Source organism: Prionailurus bengalensis, chromosome D4 (genome assembly GCF_016509475.1).
Source record: "Prionailurus bengalensis isolate Pbe53 chromosome D4, Fcat_Pben_1.1_paternal_pri, whole genome shotgun sequence".
NCBI lineage: Eukaryota > Metazoa > Chordata > Mammalia > Carnivora > Felidae > Prionailurus > Prionailurus bengalensis.
The window spans coordinates 28,245,274-28,267,195 of NC_057359.1; the positions used below are offsets into that span (position 1 = coordinate 28,245,274).

The window sequence follows — 21,922 nt, forward strand, 5'->3', positions numbered from 1 at the left end:
ATGATGTCCCCACCAAATGCCTTATCAAGAAATAGATGCTCTACCCTCCAGGAACTGTCAACCTAGGGACCGGTTTGAACAGAATCATATGCAGAGGGTGTTTCAAAGCTGTCACCGGAGTGTGGACCAGAAAGTACTCTTGGTACAAACAGTGAAGAGCCTCAGACTCCGTGTGAGAACAGAGTGTCCCTTGGGTCAGCACTGTGTGTAGACCTGGCCCTGAGCAGGGAGGGAGGAGAGGAGGGTGAGTGTTGCAAAGAGACCAAAGTTGTCTCTGCTTTTTGTCATATTTCTTTTTTTCAGACTTTTGCTTTCTAAAGAAATAAAGGGGTCAGGTAAGCTCCAAGTCTCCTCTGGCCATCTACTATAGTCTCCTTCCTCTCTGCCCTCTCCAGGGTGCTTTCCAGACCTTTTCTCCTATGCGTGTTAAAATTTTATATCATGGACTCATATAACAGTTTGAATCTCTCTTTGAAAAATCTCAAGCCTTTAGGGAAGTTGCAGGAGTAGCTCAAAGAATCTTCATCTACTTCACACTTAAATTAACCAGTTGTTTACATTTTGCTCCTTGGGCTTTGTCTCTTTCTCTTCTATTTATTTACTTATTTATTTTGCAAATATCCTGACATTTCACCCCTCAGTACTTTAGCCTGGATCTCCTAAGCAGCGGGGTGTTTTCCCACTGTTACAGGGTGGAGGATGGACAGTCAAGTATCCCCCACATTGAGACCAGAAAAACAGAGCAGGTGACTCCTTATAGTTTACACAGTTTTAATTGGGGTAACTTCCTAACCGGGGAGATATGGCAGGCAATGATCCTGCTATGCTGCTGGTCTCCACAAAGTCTGGACCTTAGTCTACAGATGTGATAGAGCGAGGGTTGCACAGAAGGGCAGTGCGGTGAGATCAAAGAGTCTGTGTGCAACTTACTGACCTCTAACATCGAATTAGATATCCTGGCTCCACCTGTGTGTCAGGAAAGGGAGAGACTTTGTTATCTTTAACAAATCTACCGGGGTTGGGGCGGGGCAAAGCCAGCTTCTCACCCTCCTGGCGGTGGCGGGCATGTCTAAGGTATGTATATCAGTCTCCAAGAGCCCCGGGAACACGTAGCCGAGGGCGTCAGCGAGTGGACGTGAACGAGATGGAGTGCTGAGGATAACCATACAATGATCACATCCCAGAAGCACATAGATGTGACCTTGTTATTGAATGTATAGTTCGCACTCCAGTGTTTGCCACTTGTCCCAATAATTTCTCTTGTAACTGCTTTTATTCATGTATTTCGGGATGTAGAGCCCCGTCAAAATTTACTCCTTGCATTTACCTGCCACCTCTCTCTCTTTTTTGTCTTTGAATTTATTACCTTGACCTTTTTTTTAAAAAGTCGAAGGTAGTCCTTTCAGAATCTCTCTTATGACCTTCTCAAGCTGGCGTTTTGGCTCAGTGCTTGATTTCTGAGATCCATGAATGTCCTGGGTCGTTTTTTGCAACATGTGCACAGATTTTATCATTGCTCGCCTCCTTCAGTGCTCTGAACAGCTGGTGCCTCTGGCCCTCTGTGTTCCTGTGTGTGACCTCCTGTTGTCCCTTCTGGCAGATCAACATCATGCAGAGTGAAACGGTCCAGGACGTGTTACTCCTGGACCCCCGCTGGCTCTGCACCAATGTCCTGGGGAAGCTGCTGTCCGTGGAGACCCCACGGGCCCTGCACCATTACCGGGGCCGCTACACTGTGGAGGACGTTCAGCGCCTGGTGCCTGACAGCGATGTGGAGGAGCTGCTGCAGATCCTAGATGCCATGGACATTTGTGCCCGGGACCTGAGCAGCGGGACCATGGTGGACATCCCTGCCCTCATCAAGACTGACAACCTCCACCGCTCCTGGACAGATGAGGAGGATGAGGGGAGGGTCTACGGGGGCGTGCGTATCGTCCCCGTGGAACACCTCACCCCCTTCCCATGTGGCATCTTTCACAAGGTCCAGGTGAACCTCTGTCGGTGGATCCACCAGCAGAGCACCGAGGGAGATGCGGACATCCGCCTTTGGGTGAATGGCTGCAAGATTGCCAATCGCGGGGCCGAGCTGCTGGTGCTCCTGGTCAACCACGGCCAGGGCATTGAGGTGCAGGTGCGAGGGCTGGAGACGGAAAAGATAAAGTGCTGCCTCCTCCTGGACTCCGTGTGCAGCACCATGGAGAACGTCATGGCCACCACTCTCCCAGGGTTGCTGACAGTGAAGCATTACCTGAGCCCCCAGCAGCTGAGGGAGCACCACGAGCCCGTCATGATCTACCAGCCACGGGACTTCTTCCGGGCGCAGACCTTGAAGGAGACCTCGCTGACTAACACCATGGGCGGGTACAAGGAAAGCTTCAGCAGCATCATGTGCTTTGGGTGTCACGACGTGTACTCACAGGCCAGCCTAGGGATGGACATCCATGCATCAGATCTGAATCTCCTGACCCGGAGGAAACTGTGTCGTCTGCTGGACCCGCCCGACCCCATGGGGAAGGACTGGTGCCTTCTGGCCATGAACTTGGGTCTCCCCGACCTTGTGGCAAAGTACAACACCAATAACGGGGCTTCCAAGGAGTTCCTCCCAAGCCCAGTCCACGCTCTGCTCCGGGAATGGGCCTCCTACCCTGAGAGCACGGTCGGCATCCTCATGTCCAAACTGCGGGAGCTGGGGCGTCGGGACGCAGCAGACTTTCTACTGAAGGCATCCTCAGTGTTCAAAATCAACCTCGATGGCAATGGCCAGGAGGCCTATGACTCCAGCTGTAACAGTGGCACATCTTATAATTCCATCAGCTCTGTCGTGTCCCGGTGAGGGCAGCCTTTGGCTTGGGCAGGGTATCTTCGGACTGCAGAGCAGGGGGATGCAGCCCATAGTCCCGGCAGAAATTCCGGCATCCCTCCCTGTGCCCACACCCTGAAGGTCCCCGCCCTCCCTCCTGCTTCACCAGTTTCTCTGCCACTACCTCCCTCCTCCCACACATTCCACTGTGTGTGAACGGTCTTTGTAGTTACAGAGCAGACCACAGCCTGTCCTTTGGCCAATTGAGAAGCCAGTATCCCTCCTCCCTGTGTCCTAGATCATCTCTCATCCGCCAGCACCTTGCTTCTTACTGATAATTTTACTGGAATTCCTAACTTTTCAATGAAATTTTTTTAACTACTATATGAATTGTCCTAAAAAAAAAAAAAAAAAAAGCACATGTATCCCAAATGTGTTTCTTATAGTCTTTTCCTTGTCAGACCATGTCCTCGTCTTATCCCTTTGATATTTGTAGGACAGACTCCCATGTGTGGAATCCCACTGTCTGACTGACAAACAGACAACATGTGAGGCCTTTACAGAAGAGGCTGTGCCTGAGACCATCCAGGGAACGCTCCCTCTCTGTCCCTTGCTGTCTGCTGATCACCGCCTGAGGTGCTCCCCCCCTGAGTTGTGGTTTTTCCAGAAATTTTTGTGTTTCATTTCACACGGAAAGGGGAGGAAGGAATCCTCTTCTAGAGTGATTTCACACACAGTGTTGTTTTCATGGTAAGACACGTCCTTGCTGCTCTTGTGTAAACGTCAACGTTGCACGTCCACGCGGAACCCGCAGAGTGTCCGCTGATCATTCCCGCTCATCTCAGGTAGAAGGTGACACAGCTGCAGGAAAGGAAGGTCTGCGGGAGGACTCAGCAGACCCCTGACTCCTGCTCGGTGGCAGTCTGCTGTCATTTGCGCGGAGCAGATGGTTTTCACATGTAGATCCTGGTTCGATGATTTCCTGTCTGTGAAGTCCGACAAAGAAGGCGAGGAAGCAAGATTTCCTGCAGTGGTTTTAAGTAGTGATGGAGTTTTAGGTTGAAGTGAGGGAACATGTCCTAATTCTTCTGTCCTGAGAAGCGTGTAATTTTAATGTTACATTACATGTGTGTATATGTGTGTATATATATATATATATGCATTATGTATATACATATATATGAATACAGGTATTTTTACTTAATCTATACAATGTAGTAAAAAGATGTTGGTTTTTCTTTTCTGTTCTCTTTTTTTTTCTTTTCTTTTTTTTAAAATATAAATAAACTATTGCTTGTTGCATTTGATTGTTGGTCTTTAATTCAAAAGGAATCCTTTTTCTCTGTTTTTTCTTCAGTCACCAAAACCCCACATGGCGGGGCAAACCAAACTGAAGTCCAGAAAGTCAGTTAACCCAAACTCCCGTGTGGAAACACCTTGCTCATTGGGGGGGCATTAGTACTAAAGTTGGGGATGGTAGGGGGAAGCAGGAGGAGCCCAGATGGTTTTCACACTGTCGTCACTTGAAGAAGGGAATCCCTTCCGTTATCCTTGGGTGACCCAAACACCACTGGAGTCCTTGAGTGCCGCCCCGGGCCTGTGGGGAGCTTTCTCTGTCTGTACAGAGGTGCGGGGACCAACCCACAGGAGTAAGAGATAAACCTGTTGCCAAAGACGCGTATCTTCTGTCCTTCCGGACAGAGCCCGTGGCCCAGGCCATGTACTGGAAATGCCAGCTTTGACCTGCATGGAAGCACTCAGTGACAAAACCTGCATTTAGTAAAACCTCAAGACTTTTTAAAAATACATTGACAAAGAAAAACGTTTGGAAGGAAAAAGATTAAAACGGTAATGATTTTCTCGGTGGGGCTCATTTCCATTTTTCCAAATTGTCCACAATAAACACAGTCTGGTTACATTAGGAAAATAAATGAATGAAATAAAACTAAAAGCTACATAGACACGCCTGAAAAGGATGGCACTGAGATCGAAGCTGTGGTCACCTTACAAAAGTAGACGCGTTTATCCTGTGTCACCTCTGTCCTGAGTGGCCACTTCACTCTCTCCTGCTTCAAAGAGTGTCACAGGGGAGTGACATGACACCAGGCCACTGAAACCCCCAGGCACAGAGTAAGTCTCTGGTATCACCTGTATGTAAAATCTCAGAGAAGGATGTGACTGGGGCAACCTTGGGTCCCAGAGCAGCCCTACACAAAACACGGAGGGAAGGGAGGTGGAATTGTGCAAGGGCCTGGCCTCGGGGACCCTGGGTCAAGGTGAGGAAAGTAGCCATTCTCCCCGAGAAGGGAGTTGTGTTAATAGGAGAAATAGGCAGAGGCAGGATGCTGGACAAATAAAAACAAAGTACTGGGGCACCTGGGGGGCTCAGTCGAGCATTCAACATTGGCTCAGGTCATGATCTCGCAGTTCGTGAGTTTGAATCTCACTTTGGATCCTCTGTCCCCCTCTCTCTTTGTCCCTCCCCCACTCGTGCTCTCTCCCTCTCAAAAATAAATAAACAGTAAAAAAACACAAAGTGCTGCAAATCTTTATACTCTTGTTTTATGCAGGTGCCAGTGTTCTTAAGGATCTGGGCCACCTGGGGTCCTGAAATGTTGAAGCCATAGTAAGAATCATTACGACCCAGATCTGAAGAGATTATGGGTGACTGAGCTCAGTGCCACATCCTGGGATTAGGTGGTGGCCGGCATTCCTGGGGACTTTTGGGGTCTTCAGGGACATGAATTCTGGTGAGACTGGAACTGTCTGGTGAAGTCCCATTGTGGGTAGCCGGCTCCACCCCCTGCATGAGGGCCAGAAAGAAAAGCCTCTCATGGAACCATTGCTCTGAGTGTGGATGTGAGATGCACAGGGAACGTGTTCTCTGTGCTGTGCTGCCTGTTGGTACAAAGTCCACCTTGGGCTGCCCTGCAGTGCCTGAGGTCTCCTTATGGACAGGAGCTTCCCAGGGACCCCAAGCTTTTATGGAGTGGTGACAGACTTTTGTGGCTCTGATTTGTTCAGAAACCTGGATTCCCCACCTTTCACAAAACGAATCAGAACTGTGGGTGGGAATTCTGGCGGACAGTTTGCGGAAAGGGGTATCATTACAACTACAGGATTCACTGAAATGTCGAAACTGATCAGCTCCCCCTAGTGTCCTGAGTCTACCCTGGTCTTACTGAACCCTTGAAGGGAAGGAAAAATTCTTCTCCACCCTCAAGTTCACCAGGGTGGACTAAGAATTACATTTACACCAGACAGATTAACAAGAGAGAAAACCAAAGTTCAATTATGTGCACACTGAGGCCCAATCGTGAGACCGGGACCTACGGAAATGACCGAGGTGCAGTTTTTCTATTTCTCTACTTTTTTTACTTTTGAGAGAGAGAGTGGATCTGTGAGGGACTGACAGAATCAGAAGCTAACTCCGGGAGCTTCAATTAGTAAGGAATTCTGAACGGAATTTGGGCTGGTTGAGATTTGGGAAAAAGTAGCAGGGTTGTGGATACAGCCTTCTGGGCTCTGGTGACGAGAATATCTCTATTTCCTGGCACAGGGAGGGTGTCTCTCACAGCCAGAGTTCTTTCCCGTTCTCAGGGGCACGGGGAGGCCCTGAGTGCCCTTCTTGTACAGGCTGTCTCTTGTGTAACTTTTATTTATTGTAAGCAATACACCAAAGTGGCACATTTTGGGGTGGCCTGCCCTTGGTCATGGTGTAACCCTGGAAAAGCCCCTCCAAGATGAAGGGCCAGCTTGGCTGTTCCTGCATAAACAGCCCCTAGATGGCAGCCAGGCTATAAAACCCACAGGGACATCAGGAGAGCTAAGCCTGGAAATGGAATGTCTTCCTGACGAGTCAAATGTATTTCCAGTTTTCCAAGGTGAAAACTGTTCCGGAAACGGATGCTGTGCGTATAGTCACCACCCCTGCACGCTGCAGGGAGGTATCGTTAAAGTGAGTGATTTTATGTTCTGTCTCTCTTACCACAATTTTTTTTTAATTTTTTTTAACGTTTATTTATTTTTGAGACAGAGAGAGACAGAGCATGAACAGGGGAGGGTCAGAGAGAGGGAGACACAGAATCTGAAACAGGCTCCAGGCTCTGAGCTGTCAGCACAGAGCCTGACGCGGGGCTCGAACTCACAGACCGCGAGATCATGACCTGAGCCGAAGTCGGACGCTTAACCGACTGAGCCACCCAGGCGCCCCTCTCTTACCACAATTTTAAGAAAAGGAGATTTAAAAACATGAAGCTGAAACCTAACAATATTCCCTAACAGTTAAGCTTGCGGAGGAACACGTATGATTACCTACTGTGTTTAGTGCGTCCAGAAGACAGGGCTCTAAAGTGCGGTGGAGTGGGGGGATAGAAAAAATGACAGATTGCTGTTTGGAAGAATTTGGTATTTGTTACTTCAAAAAAAAAATCTTTAAAGTGCTTATTATAGGAAAAAGGTAAGAATTTTATTTGGCCACTTTTCTATTTTGTTTTTCAATTTTTTTTTTTCCAGTTTGAATCCATATGTGGGATGGCACCATAGTCTTGTCCGGACTCTGGATTCTTGGGGACTTAACTGAGCCAAACTGTTTATTAGGTGCGCAGTTATCATACTCATTGTCTCCAGACCATGGCTGAGCAGGTATCGTGAGTGCCAGCCCCAGGCTCACAAGAGGGCACAGAGACAGGTTCGCCCGTGTGCCTGGTCACCCAGGGGGGTCACCAGGCTCAAGTCAACAGTGCCTGAAAAGTTGGCTCTGGGGGCTACTTTCAAGGATTGTACCTGTGCTTTGGCTGGCCACCTGAGGGTCAGAGCAGACTTTAGCTTTGCAACCAAAAGTTGCATGCTGCTGAGAGGCTGGAGCCACAACCCCCTCAGGCTGGGGACTCAGCAGCTTCCAGACATGAGCCAGGACAAGGACAGGAGCACAATTCCCCTCTGAACACCCTGGAGGAAGGATGGCCAGGGAGGAGCCCCTGGAAAGGGTTTTAAGGAGTGGTCAGTCCCCTCTCATGGGCACTTCTGGAAATGTGTGTGGCAAGAGCGAGAAATGGCCCAGGGGACAGCTGCTAATCTCCCAGAACCCCAGCCTCGGATGCTTACTGGTCATGACTATTGCTCACAGGGCCAAGTCTTTGCTCCAAAAGGGTGAAGAGTGTGGGCGTGGGGAGGAGGGGCAGGAAAGAAGTTGCACAAGTTTCTACAGCAGAGGTTCCCCTGAGATGGGCCCTCCCTCTTGGGGCTGATATTTGGTGAGGGGGCCTGGCTGGGTGCCCAAGGCTGTGACTCCAGCCTGCGGGACTCCTGTCAGGGGCACAGAGGGGACTGAGGTCAGCTTTTGGTGGATGATGTGTCTTATCCCTCTGAAATCAGTTTTACAACTGGAAGAGACTTACAGATGGTCTGCTTCAACCTCATATTTAAGATCTAGAAACAGAGGGTTTAGTGATTTAGACAAAATTGTGCCATCAATTACTAACAATTCAGACTAAGTGCCAGGACATCTGCCCACACCTGGGGATCCATTATTCTTCTGTGCTAAGTATTTGTATGGTAATGTAGTGTGTGTGTGTGTGTGTGTGTGTGTGTGTTGAGTGTGTGTGTGATGACTGTGCATGTATATATGTGTAGCATTAAAGTGTGTAGGCATACATGTGCATTTGTCTATAAATGTGTGTATGTGTGTGTTGTGTTTAAGTGTGTGTATATTTGTGTCTGTGTTTCATGAGATATAGGATTCTCTGGCTCTGGTGACCTGTTCTCCTGGCCAAGAGCCATGACCCTCACCGATTCATCCACGAGTGCCTGTTCCCCACAGTTAGGGAGACTCACAGAGCAGGTTGAGGACTGTCTTCTGCCCCCCAACTCCCCGCCATCCCCGCCCCTGTGTGAGCCCCACGGGGTCCTGCAGAGTCCTCGGGTTACACGGCAGCCAGTGCGGAAGATAATCTTTCTGTCTTCCAAGAAGGGAAGGCCAGTCACCCGAGAGCGATTCCTGTGAATCATGTGATTCTGTGACCAGTCCTCACACGGGAAACTCTTCAGAAAGTACAGTTTTAATGCCTGCGTGACACCAGTAGTGTTGTCATATCCCTGTTGACTTAACCTGTCCCCATCATGAATATTTCAGTCATTTCTCTATTACACATAAAGCTGGAGTGAACATCTTTATGCACATTTTTCCCCTGTATTTTGGATTGGACGTGAAACTTTGGAGGCGGGAGGCTTTAGTCACGTGCTTAAAATCCTAGAGAAAAGGATTGATTGCTGAGTAAAAAAGTGCATTCGTATTCTCTCTGCTGGTTTTCCTTCCCCCAGAAAACATTATTTCATTAAGTGTTGATACAACTTACGATACTTTCTTACCTCATTTTTTGGTACATATAAGAGCTTTTACAATATCACTCTGAACAGAATGAGAGGAAAGCTCAATCATTCCCCCATCATGAAAGACAAAATATGTTAGTTAAGAATGTAGTTATAGTTATTGATAGTTTAGAACTTTTGGCTTTAAACTCATTCTTGGTAATGCCACACACATTTTTAGGATTGGTTTCAAATCCCAGGAACTTCCGTCATGTTTGGGTTTTTTTTTTTCATATCTAAGCTGCAGGGTTTTCTGACACATGGAGTTCTCACCTGCTGACTCATTTGAATGCTCGTTTAACTGACAATACTATTAGCCAGTCTGTGGGGGTCCACGTCCTTCTCTGTCTGGTTTGAGGGGCTGAGATCCTCTGAGGGCTCCCCTCGCTGGGGACGCAGCCTCACTAGTGTTCTGGGCTCTTCTCTGTGTGAGGCTCCCTTGCCACCCGGCCAAGGTCCCCACTTCTCCAGCCTCCTGACCTCTCTGCGCCTGGGAGCCTGCTGTTCGGCTGAGCCCTGCCCGCCCTCCCATTGGGAAAGCACTGGGGGGCCTTATCAGACAACAGGGGCTGTAATAGTGGGGATGCCGTTAAAGACCCCTCCATGTAGAGCATACCCAGCCCCAGGGCCAACATGCAAAACTGGTTATCTTGTAGAATGTTCAGATTTGTGGCTTCATCTGATTGCTTTTTCCTGGTGACATTAAATTATCCCCCATGAACAGGACAATGATAGACTTCAGGCTTGATTAGGTTTCCTTCACCATTTTGGTAAGAATTCTGTCCTCAAAATAAGAAATAAATGTTACCACTCTTTGCATCCAAAATCTAGAGCCTGAAACCGTTTTCCAATGAAGATGAGCCTCATTTGCTGACTCCTGAATGCTGATCAGCCCTACTGTGTGTCAGTGGTTCCCATGCTTTGGAAATTTCATGGAATAGTCGGATTTCATGAAGAACATGGGGGGCTGAAACTATTTTCCAAAGTAAGACCACTTAGGAACAGCATAGCTGCCTACTGTTGTCACCATCAAAGTACAAAAAACACTTCTAAAACATTGTAGTGCCATAAAAAAAAAGAATAAATTTTTTTAAATGCAGAATGTTAGAGTCTTAAAATAATGGATATTTCTCTCCTTTGAATGATTTAATCTTTTTTTTTAATTTTTTAAATGTTTATTTGTTTTTCAGAGAGAGACAGAGCATGAGCAGGGGAGGGGCAGAGAGAGAGAGAGAGGGAGACACAGAATCTGAAGCAGGTTCCAGGCTCTGAGCTGTCAGCACAGAGCCTGACACGGAGCTCTAACTCATGAACCATGAGATCATGACCTGAACCAAAGTCAGATGCTCAACTGACTGAGCCACCCAGGCACCCCTGAATAATTTAATCTTAAAGATATCATCCAGTGGTCATCATTAGTGATCAGAGATCATTGTGGGCAGTTGGGGCTCTAAAGCTTTTTATTGTATTATTTGTCCCTAAGCGTTTCTTCTGTGTTATATATAGAAATGCAGCCAGGCGCGGTGGCGCGCGCCTATAGTCCCAGCTACTCGGGAGGCTGAGGCAGGAGGATCGCTTGAGCCCAGGAGTTCTGGGCTGTAGTGCGCTATGCCGATCGGGTGTCCGCACTAAGTTCGGCATCAATATGGTGACCTCCCTGGAGCGGGGGACCACCAGGTTGCCTAAGGAGGGGTGAACCGGCCCAGGTCAGAAACGCAGAGAAAGCCCCACAGGCCCCTGCCCATGAAATATTTCGTGGCCACGTGGATCCCATCCCCTGACACTATAAAACTCACCCTGTGTTCGCAGGCAGGGCCTCACATTGGGAAGACCAGTGATTCTGGCTGCTCTTGAAACCCTCTCACAGATCTCAGTGTTAGCAGGAAACCTGGAGTCATGCACATGTCAGACCACAGTCTGTCATGAAACACAAGGGTCAGTGCATCTCTATTCCATAGACTCGAGGATGGAGAATGGGAAGAGCAGGTTTTAATTCATAAGAGTGCTCATATTCCCGCCTGAACTTCCCATCCCTGTCTTTCCTTCCAGATCACATAGACACCTGGATTTGTTGTTTGTCTTTTGTGTATTTTTTTATTTACTTAGAGAGAGAGCATGAGAAGGGAGGTGCAGAGAGAGAAGGAGACACAGAATCCCAAGGAGGCTCCATGCTGTCAGCTCAGAGTCTGACACGGGACTCGAACTCAGGAACCATGAGATCATGACCAGAGCAGAAATCTAGGGTCTGATGCTCAACCAACTGAAGTACCCAGGCACCCCAGCCAAGTAAACATTTGTTAACACAGTAATGATGCTGTTTGCTGACTTCTTTCATCTAAAGATGAACAGTGGAAGACAAACTAAGCATGAGCCAGTATATCCTAGGTACCCACCAAAGATAGGAGCTTCTGGCATTTAGAACAGTCTGTCTCTCTCTCTAAAGCCTGGCTTTTTATTGAAAGACAGGAGCTCAAAATCTGGTTTTGGAAGCTAAAGTTGGAACATTTGACTTTTATTTACATTTCTTCTTTACTACTCCTAATCCTTCCCTAGGCAATGGATGCTTCTGGTTGAATCACGGGCAGGTTACATCTAAGAAAGTAAATAAAAATGAACATAAATAAACCTTCCAAAAATATTATCCTCATCACAGTTGAAACTGAGGGGCTGGGAGGAAAGTGAGTGGGGAGTTAGTATTTCATGGGGACAGAGTTCAGTTTGAAATGAGGAATGTTCTGGAGATGGATCGTGGTGACATTTGCATAATAATGTGACTGCACTAAATGAAAATGGTTAAAGGGGTCACTTTTATGTATGTGTTACTAGGATAAAGAGAAATCAAGGTTGCTTCCCAGTGAGCAGGTGAGTGTCTCACCCCCTCCTGGAAAAAGAACAAGGAACAAGTTGGGCATGATGGCGGTGGGTGGTCTCAGAAGGGCAGTGCTGACCACCTGGGGTCCAGCTCCCTGGTGCAGTCCTGTGAGTGTGACCAGCCAGCCAGGACCCTGTGCCTGCCCCACCTGTCTAGATCATGAGCTCTGAGCAAGTAGGGGTGCAGCGGGCTGTACATCTTCCCTGCAGACGTATTTCCTGTCCGCCCCCTGCAAACACTTGTGTGCTGTGTAGACTGCCCTCAGTTCCTGGAGGTGGGGGGGAAGATGGCATTCATATGACACTGGCATTCAACCCACTGAAATTTTTTTCAACCCACTGAAATTTTAAAGTAACTATTCACTCATGTTTACTAGCAAGTCCAGTTTCCCAGGACCAGTTGGAGAGTGAACCCACTAGAACTTGAGAGAGTCGTTTTTGACTTTGTTATTATTGTTCTGAGAACATGAAAGAGAAGAAGGGGAAGAACACTGGCTTCCCAGATGGATCACTGATGAGCAAAGTTCACCAAGGCGAAGCCTGGACTCAGCATTGCATTTTGCCAACATTCTGCCCACAGGTGACCTATTTCAGTGCATTGAGCACATTTGGGGGCCGACTAAGCAAAGAAAAGCATGGCAGAAAGCCACGAGGATTGGAAGCTGGTTTGGTTGACAGTCTCCAAGGTCACCTTAGTCCTTGACTCTTCATCCAGCTTTGCACCATTGTTAATTCCCACTAGCAATGTAAAAGAATTCCAGTTTTACTCTACCCTCAGCAATGTTTGGTCTTGTCAGTCCTCTTAATTTTAGCTATCTTAGTAGTTGTAGTAGGGATGTCAATGTGGTTTTAGTTTGTATTTCTTTAATAACTAATGATATTGGGTAGTTTGATGGTGCTTATTGGCCACTTTTCCATCTTCTTTTGATAAATATCTGTTCAAGAGGGAAATCTTTGTAACCTTTAATGTACAAACTAGAAAGTAATTACTTGTCTATTTCAGAACAAATTTCTCTGAATGTCTGTAAAAGAATGCCATAGGGGTACCTGGGTGGCTCAGTCAGGTAGGCGGCCGACTTTGGCTCAGGTCATGATCTCATGGTTTGAGGGTTCGAGCCCCACGTTGGGCTTTGCACTGACAGCTCAGAGCCTGAAGCCTGCTTCAGATTCTGTGTCTCCCATTCCCATTCTCTCTCTCTCTCTCTCAGAAAGAAATAAACATTAAAAAACAAAAACAAAAAAAGAATGCCATAGAGTGTAGTTCTAGGGAGAAAAAAAAAAGGATTGGTAATAATTCTATCTGAAGTTAGGTCAAATTTGCCCTAAACTTGAAGGCTTCATACTCCTTCAAATAGTTGCAGAATTCTTGACCATGATCGTGCTGTATTGACCACCAAGTATAATGCCCTGCAAGTTTGAATTTAGAGGCCGTGGTCACTAAACTCTTTTGTTTTCAATGGAACTCATGGTAAATGTCAGCTTACCTTTCCACACCTTACATCTGAGACAATCCTGGGTGATCCTGATAACCAGTAACCAGCAGAGTGTGACCCCAAATCCAACAACCTGAATGTATAGTTTTCCTTCTAATAGGAGCCTCTCAGCTCTGGCATTCTGGCAAGGTGATGATGCCCATGGATCTTGTCTCACAACAATGCTTTTAGGTGTCTGCCATAAAATACTTAAGTCTATAAGGCAATTGGGCATTGAAATGTATTTATCAAAATATAAAAATGAAATAGGGAACATGATAATATGAGTGCCTCCAGTAGAGGATCTTCTAAGTGCTGTAACTTGGAAGTACTGAAAAGCGTTGATAATTTTGTAAGTTATGTGGATTTTGTAAGTTATGTGATTTCTCATGATCACAAAGTCATGGGTACTACAAATATTACCTCAGTCTGTTGGTGACAAACACACTTGAAGGGAATGCCAATTTTCAGTCAGTGCTTGATACAAGAAAGATGCACTTTTCACCCGTATAAATTTGTGTTCTCTGCCATGAATTCTGTACCACCCAAAATTCATTGTTAAAGATCTAACTTCCAATATGATTGTGTTTGGATGTAGGGTTAAAGGAGCCCAGGGCAGGCGGCCCTAAAATGTGCCACTTTGGCATATTGATTATGATGACTAAAAGTTACTCAAGAGACAGCCTGTGCAGAAGGCCACTCGGGGCCTCCCCCGGTCCCCTGAGAGCAGGGAACAACTCTCCTTGTGGCAGGCGCCCTCCCTGCACCAGGAGATAGAGACATTCTCGACACCAGAGACAGGGGCATTCAGAGCTCAGAAGACTGTATCCACACCCTGTTACTTTCTCTTAATTTCTCACCCCGCCCAAATTCTGTTCAGAATTCCTTACTAATTGAAGCTCCCAAAGTTAAGCTTTCTTTGTCTAGTCAATTCCTCATAGATTCATTGTCTCTCTATCTGAAAAGTATAAAAACTGCCTGTCTAGGTCCTTTCTTTAGTTCCCTATTTTATAATTAGGCTTCTGAGTGCAGGTAATAAAACTTTGGGGTTTTTTCTTCTATTGATTTGTCTCCTAGAAATGTAATTCTTAGTCCAGCCTGAAGACCTCAAGGGTAGAGAAGAGTTTTTCCTTCTCTTTTCCCGCTATAGCTTCAGCAGCAGATTTTGTAATAATATTAAAATTAAGGAGAAGGTTTTTTTTTAATTTTTTTTTTTTACATTTATTTTTGAGAAACAGAGTGAGACAAAGCGTGAACAGGGGAGGGGCTGAGAGAGTAGGAGACACAGAATCTGAAGCAGGCCCCAGGCTCTGAGCAAGCGGTCAGCACAGAGCCTGATGCGGGGCTCAAACCCACGAACTGTGAGATCATGACCTGAGCTGAAGTCGGACACTCAACCGACTGAGCCACCCAGGCGCCCCAAGGAGAAGTTTTTGATCACAGCCTCTTACATTGGTCCCTAACCCGGGAAATGCGGATATGCCTGCCCAAAGGCGTGAATCTTGGGGAAAGACTCCTGGTAGGTCCTTTCTAACTAAACAATGAGAATTCAGGGGAGTTGACCAATGAGATGTCTTATTTTGCCTGTGCAAAGTTAGGGGGCAGTTAGATTCTTCCCTAGCCTGAAATAAAAGAGGTCACCTACCTTCCTTTAGCCATGGTCTGGGAGACACACGAAGAGGGCCCCATCCTTCAAGGCCAATCAATGCCAGAGCAGAGGAAAGGAGACTCAGGAGAGAAAGCTTGCTTATGGTCAGTGAAAGTGTGAAGTGTTAGCCCACTGTCCTGGGCGGAAGCGGTGGACCCTCCGTGTCACTCCTTCTCTTCCCCGGGGATCTGACTTCGATGTCTCAGCATCCTTGAGTTCTGTAGCAGCATCAGTGTGGGGAGCCCTCGGTAAGGTCCCCTTTGCAGACAGGAAGCCTGTCTTCCTCTGATGAGGTTTACAATACCCCATCACCTGCTCTGACAGTGGCCGCCAGGTTTCTTTGAGTTCAAATGCAAGAAGTCTTCTTTATCCTGTTGATGACAGGCGTGAGCATCAGACATGAGACTGACAGCAGCTGGCCCCCAGCCCGAGACAGCAAGGGTCCGCAGAAGGTGTGTGCTAACAGGATCCCAAGACGTTTGTAAGGTTCTTGTTAACTCCTAGGGTTTGGTGAGGGTTTGTCGAGGGCCTTGCTCACTGGAGAGAGAAAGAAGTGCACCCCAAGTGGGAAACACATTTTAACTTGGTTGGTCACTGTGAAAGCATCAGCCCTGTGACAAGGACAGGCTCTAACCCATCTGGAAATGAGTGTACAATAACAAGAACCTATGATCACCCGTCCTAAGTGGCAGTTCAATCAAGTCCTGTTGCAAGTGTTACAATTTTACGGAAGAGTCTACACCACTGTCTGTTTCTAATTTGAGTCATCTAGGGGAAACACCTGAAAAAGGAGGTTTGTCAGGGAGCCCGGAAGAACCGAGCTGCTGTGTCGGACTCTCCCCAGCCCTGTTTATTGAATTCGCCACTGTTATTTGTCCGGGTTAAGGTTTTTTTTTTTTTTTTTTTTTTTTTCAAAAGCTGACTGTGTGCATGTCACCAGGACAGTAGGACAGCTAAAGTCTGGCAATGAGGGGCTATTTTTGCGGAAGCAGAATTAAATTTAGCTACAAGTGACACAATCTTACAGATATAACCTAAAGGCTTAGTATTATTAGTATATGTAATCAGCCTATGTAGTGTAACAAATCTTTGGGAATATTTCTGTGCAAAAGAGGCTATCAAGCACTTATTGGAATAGGATCACAGATCTTTATGAAACTTAGACAAACTAATTAAATTAAAAAAATTTTTTTAATGTTTATTTTTGAGAGAGAGAGAGAAAGACAGAGCATAAGCAGGGGAGGGGCAGAGAGAGAGGGAGACAGAATTTGAAACAGGCTCCAGGCTCTGAGCTGTCAGCCCGGAGCCCAATACGGGGATTGAACACACAGACCGTGAGATCATGACCTGAACAGAGGTCAGACACTTAATGACTGAGCCACCCAGGTGTCCTACTTTCCTTTTCTTAATAGCAAAATGTATCTCTATTTCTTATGTCCTTTTTTTCTCTGAAAACTTATCTCATTCTCCTGACATACGAAGATGTTTCTCTTATCATTTTTAGTAGTTTTAATTACTTATCTCAATTATATTTTTTAACTTTAGAAACCTAGACTTCTGGTGAAAACTAGGTAGCAAGCCATGGTGATCAATCTGTCATCAGAGCATTTTTTAATTTGCAAACTTAGGAATGTATTTAAACATTTCTAGAGGCATATGCCTTTTTAAATGTCTTTAATGTAACATGAACATATGCAAACATTTGTAATTTCTCTGCAACAAGAAGCCAATAGTAGATAAACCTATGTTTAGTAATTAATGTCTGAGTGTTTTATGTTATTTGGGAATGATCTAGATTTTTAATGAATTTAACTTAACTCATTATTTAAAGTAGCAAACCTTTTAAGGTTTTATGTTATCAAAAAGATTAGGGGAAACGATTATTTATTCGGGAATGTTAAAAAAAAAAGGCCCCAAATTTTGTCGACTGGGTTCCCAATCTGGTGCTTAACACAGGAACTAACTGCAGTTTCAACCTCCCCAGGAGTGTAGTTGTAACCTGTCGGCAGGGAGTTTACTGTCTGGTCCAGTGCATCTGCCACTTGGGCCATCTCTGTCCCCCCCAAGAAGGGGAAGTAGCTTGATAAGACAGCCTGCTTTGTCCCCTAGAAAGAGGCATTGCCAGGAACAATCCTTTTCCATGGCTAATAACTCTCTGGCCACCCCCTTCTTCTATAAAAACCTTCCATTTTGTACCACTCCTGGGAGCACACTTCTACCTGCTCAGCGTGGTCCTGCCCGATTCGTGAAGCATTTCAGAAAGCCACTTAGATCTCCAAATTTACTTGGCTGATTTTGTTATTTAGCAGGAGGAAGAATTTCCTCTGTTTTTAAGTTCTTTGAGTTGTGCAGGTTAGTTTCTCAGGTAGAAGGACTGTTAATGCCCTATTTCTGCTAAGGCAGGAACGTGACAGGGAGGTCGAGTTTTTCCTGAATCAGCTGGGTTTTGATTGCCTTAACTCAAAATAATCCTTATGCCTCAGTGGCCCATCTTGGGACAGCCTCTCCTAGGCCTCTGTACTATTAAAAAATTTATCCCCAAACTTGCTATTTATATTTAATCTGCCTGTTTTAAGCACTATGTGTAGATTACTTACAAAACAGGTTATTAAGCATTAGACATAGTCCTTATCCTAAGCTATGTTTTTTTTTTTTTTTTTTTTTTTTTTTTTTTTTTTTTTTTTTGCTGATGACAGATTCTATAAGAAATAACAAATTTATTTGGCTAGTCACCTCATGTAGAATAAAAGTCTTTGTATTGATTGTTGATAACTCTAAAGACAAGTTTGGGTTAATTAAACCACCAACCTTAAAGTAGCTTTAATATCAAATAATTTCTTAAATCATGTGAACTTGAAAAGCACTTGGGTTAATTTCTACCTCTTAGAGTTTTGGAATGCCCGGTGCTTACTGTCACTTGCCTTCAAACCAACTAAATAGAGGTCTTCACAAAGTAGTTTTAGCAATGCCATCCGAATATAGAAGCATTTATAACACAGATTGCAGACCTTCTAGATTCTGTTGTAAAATTAACTGCCATGAAATTTACTAGTTGTAAAGGGTGTATCTACTTTTATTTTTTCTGTTCAATGGAATAAGTTAAGGTTATTGGTCTAGATGGCTAAAGCCTGTTTTCTTTTTAATATTTGTAGAGAAGACCCTTTAGAATTGTATTTGTCGTTGGCAAGTCGGGTTTTCTGGCCTTGCTCGACCATGTTTGCGTGGTAACAACGATCTCCCCGGAATCTGCACTGTGAAGAGATGCACCACATAAGAAATTCCTGGAGAAGACTGGCAGAACACTGAATGTTTATATTTTGAAGGCACAGGGGGAAAATGCAAGCACTTTCTAGAAGGACTTTTCATCTCTGTAGGGCAGAACTTTTACAATACTTATAAGCCTTTTGAGATAAATAAGGGAGGTTTGAAGATTGATAAAAAGGATTGCAGTTCTCTGAATTGTTTTTGGAACCAGACTTCTGGTCCAGTAAAGACTAGATTCGTAAAACAAGGACAGCTGTTTTTAGCTTCTGAAAGAGTTGGCTTGTTGCCTAAATAATAATAAAGGGCTAACACATCCATCCCTATGAGGAAGTCTTCTTTTCCTCTGGATGGTTTGCTTAACAGAGAAGCTGCGCCCCCCGCCCCCGGCCAAAAAAAGTCTATCAGGCTCTGATTATCAGCTTTTAATTTGGCCAAATTTTTTATTATGGAGTTATTAAAATTAAAAAAAAAATTCTTGTCTGATTTTAGCCGGGACAAACAGTAAAGATTTCTGACAGTGCTAAACAAGCCCAGGGTCTCACACGGCATCCTTAGAGGTGTAAACAGCACGGTACTACTTTTACAAGCTCTGGAGCCACCCCCAAAGATCATTGAAGACAGAGCCGAGGAAGTGGAAGGCCGAGCCACGAACCAGAGGGACAAGAAGAAAATGGTTTTTCCCAGGAAAAAAAAGATCCATATCTAATGGGTCTGGACTTGGAAAGGAAGGGATAATGTGAGTGTTTATTTCCCTTTCTCATTTAGGCTCAGGAGGAATTGATTTAAAAATGAAACAAACTCAACAAACTCAAACAAACTCTCGGGAACCCTGCCCAGGTTTATGAAATGTTTTACTGTGGGCCTCGGTTCAGTCCTTAACCAAGGATGAAAGGCATCTCAGGAGGATCACCTGTAACCTCAGGTGGTGTTCCTGGACAAAGGTGAGTGTCTCGAAAGGCACCTGGGACAGGGAAGTAGCAGATGGAGTGCTCAGGGAAAGGAGGGTTGAGGAGGTGGAGGACATAAGTCAGTCTTACAGTCTTCGGTCTTAAGCATCTCTCATGTTTCTAATTGTTCAGTAGCCTTTTGTAATGAATCTTTCAATGCAACTATTTTGGAATACTGAAAGCTTTTGGAGTCTTCTGCATACGTATTAAAGTAGGCCCCCCATTCTGTTTATTTAGATTGGAACCCCTGACTTTCATGTACACTCCTTGAAAGAACAGTCTTGTCTAACTGGATTGTTTCCTGTAATGGCCAGTGTAATTCTAGGTTATTTTCTAATTATTCTTTTCCATCTTTCTAGATATGTTTACCATCTGGGATTATAATTCTTAGACTTAAATAAGCAAGTGTGCCAGAAAGGATTGCAGTTGATTCTTTATATATCCAGTTAGCTAAGCCTTTGGGTTTCTAGGAGCCAAACTAATACCTAAAAGAGAGGTACCACAGGGTTGGGGACTGTGTGGTGTTTCACAGGGTATCTAGTGGCATGAAAATTTTCTTGATGCTGGTGGGTGACCTAGTGCCCATGTAACTTGTTTCATGGCTGATTTATCCTATCACAGGAGACTTCTTGAGGTGGTGGGCCCTCTAACAGCCTTTAAATGCTGAACTCATGTCAATCAATTTTTGTGGCTTTTTAACCTCCAAGATCTGGCTGTTAGCAATAGCCTGTATTTACACAAAACAAGGCAAACAAACGTGTACCTTCATTTATCAGCAGCACTGTGTCTCGTCACTAGGAAGGCCCTATGAGCACCACCACCCATTCCCTTGGGAACCTCTTGCTGAGGAATGTGGCATGAAAGGCAGGGGTTGCCTCAGGGAGACCCTTCTGTCAGCTCAGTGGAAGTCCTGGCAAACACACCAGCACCATTGGGCTCCTGGCATAACCATCTGCAGCTCAAGCTGACCTGACCTGTATTGGAAGGTCAGTGGGATCAGGAGCTCCAAGGCAAAGATAGAGACAAACAGAATGGAGCTCTGACCCGGAGGAGCTTACCCACAGCGCTGGGAAAGGGGGAGAAGGCCATGAACCTAAGGCTTGTGGGCACCACACCTGTTTCTCCTTGCTGGGTATGTTGCCAGAAGTTTTCTCCAGATCTCGTCCCTGCCACTAAATCAAAATTCAAGTAAAGTTGAGAATTGAATTGAATTTCTTAAAGGATTCATGAATCAGGCAGCATCCCATCTAGCATATAGAAGGAAACTCTCCTGAGCTAAACAAAAGAAAGGTTTGAAAAGGTAAGGAAAAGCATAAAAGGAACAAAGGAACGTATTAGCAAGGAATGCATTGTTTGGACAAGGTGGCCCTGTTAAAGGGGAGCAGAAAGGCTCTCAGTAAATTCCCCAGCATGGACCAGGAAATTCCAGGTTGACTCTTTCAGGATTACCTTGCTGGAGGTTGAACCTGCAGTTGTCTTGGTTTCCTGACCTGGGCCCTTAACCTAAGCAACACCATTTTGGGCCTGTGGCTTTCTGTTCAACAGCCCTCACAAGGAAGCGGTATTAAGTTAGCCCTACTCTATGCTCATGCCTGACACGTATTATCTCATTTAATCTATCTCATTTAATCACAAGAATCCTCTGAGGAAGATCTAATTATTGCCCCATGTCCTCACTGAGGAAACTGAGGCTGAGGGTGTTGTAGAACCTGCCTGGGCCCACACCAGGAGAGCTGTAGAATGGCCCTGCTGGCCCAGCCCTGACTCCGAGCCCATGTGCAGAGTCCCTTTGACCACTGCTCTCCTGGAGCAGAAAAGTGCTGGAGAAAATGCATGAGGAAGGTCACTGGGTGCTTCACTAAAGTGGGTCCAGAGGAGGTGCCGACCCACTGTTTAGATGTGTGGAATCCTGTTTCTAAAGAAAGCAACACCGGTCATCAGAGGGCAAATTCATGGTCTCCTGATAAATACATCCTTGCTTGAAATAGCTATTTATCTTAAACTTGTGAAGTTAAATCTCAAGAAAAGCACTTTAGACACCGAGAAACATAATATCCATACAGAGAATGGGGAAGTGAATGCAGTTCCTATATTCTGCTTTTCCTCCATCTCTTAATCCAGTTTTGTTTTGTTTTTCAATAACTCGTTTCTATCTGTTTTGAGAAGGAAAAGGAAAATAACTGTGAGGGGACTGGAGAGGAACATTACAAACTGCCACTCCATCCCTGGACATCCTGCTCATCTGTCTCCTTCAGTCCAAGGATTCAGGTCTTGCCCATCATATCCTGAGTTTTGGAGATTTCCACTCCACTACAAATTCTTCCAAAACCCAGAGGCATCCCATTCTGAGACATTGATAACACCTCTCTCTGTGGGTGCTGCATTCCTCCCCCTGCCCCACCTTTGCTTGGAATAAATAGGAACCACTAGGCTAGATTATCCTGCTCTCAGCCCTCCAGGAGACTTTAACCCAAAACTCTAGGACTAAAGGACATGCAGGCTGATGCTGAAAATCAATCTGGGGCTCCCGGTGAGTTTCTTCTCATGGACC

General features: G+C 45.6%; 1 protein-coding gene across 5 annotated transcripts in view; it reads left to right on the forward strand.

The window, feature by feature from the left end:
- Positions 1-4,102, forward strand: part of DAPK1 (death associated protein kinase 1) — a 188,998-nt gene extending 184,896 nt beyond the window's left edge. For all 5 annotated transcript variants that reach the window (XM_043566427.1, XM_043566425.1, XM_043566429.1 and 2 more), the window contains exon 26: positions 1,601-4,102. In XM_043566427.1, coding sequence (XP_043422362.1) covers positions 1,601-2,833 — 1,233 coding nt within the window. In that variant the 3' untranslated portion in view covers positions 2,834-4,102. The remainder of the gene's footprint in view (positions 1-1,600) is intronic.
- Positions 4,103-21,922: the final 17,820 nt, after the last annotated feature.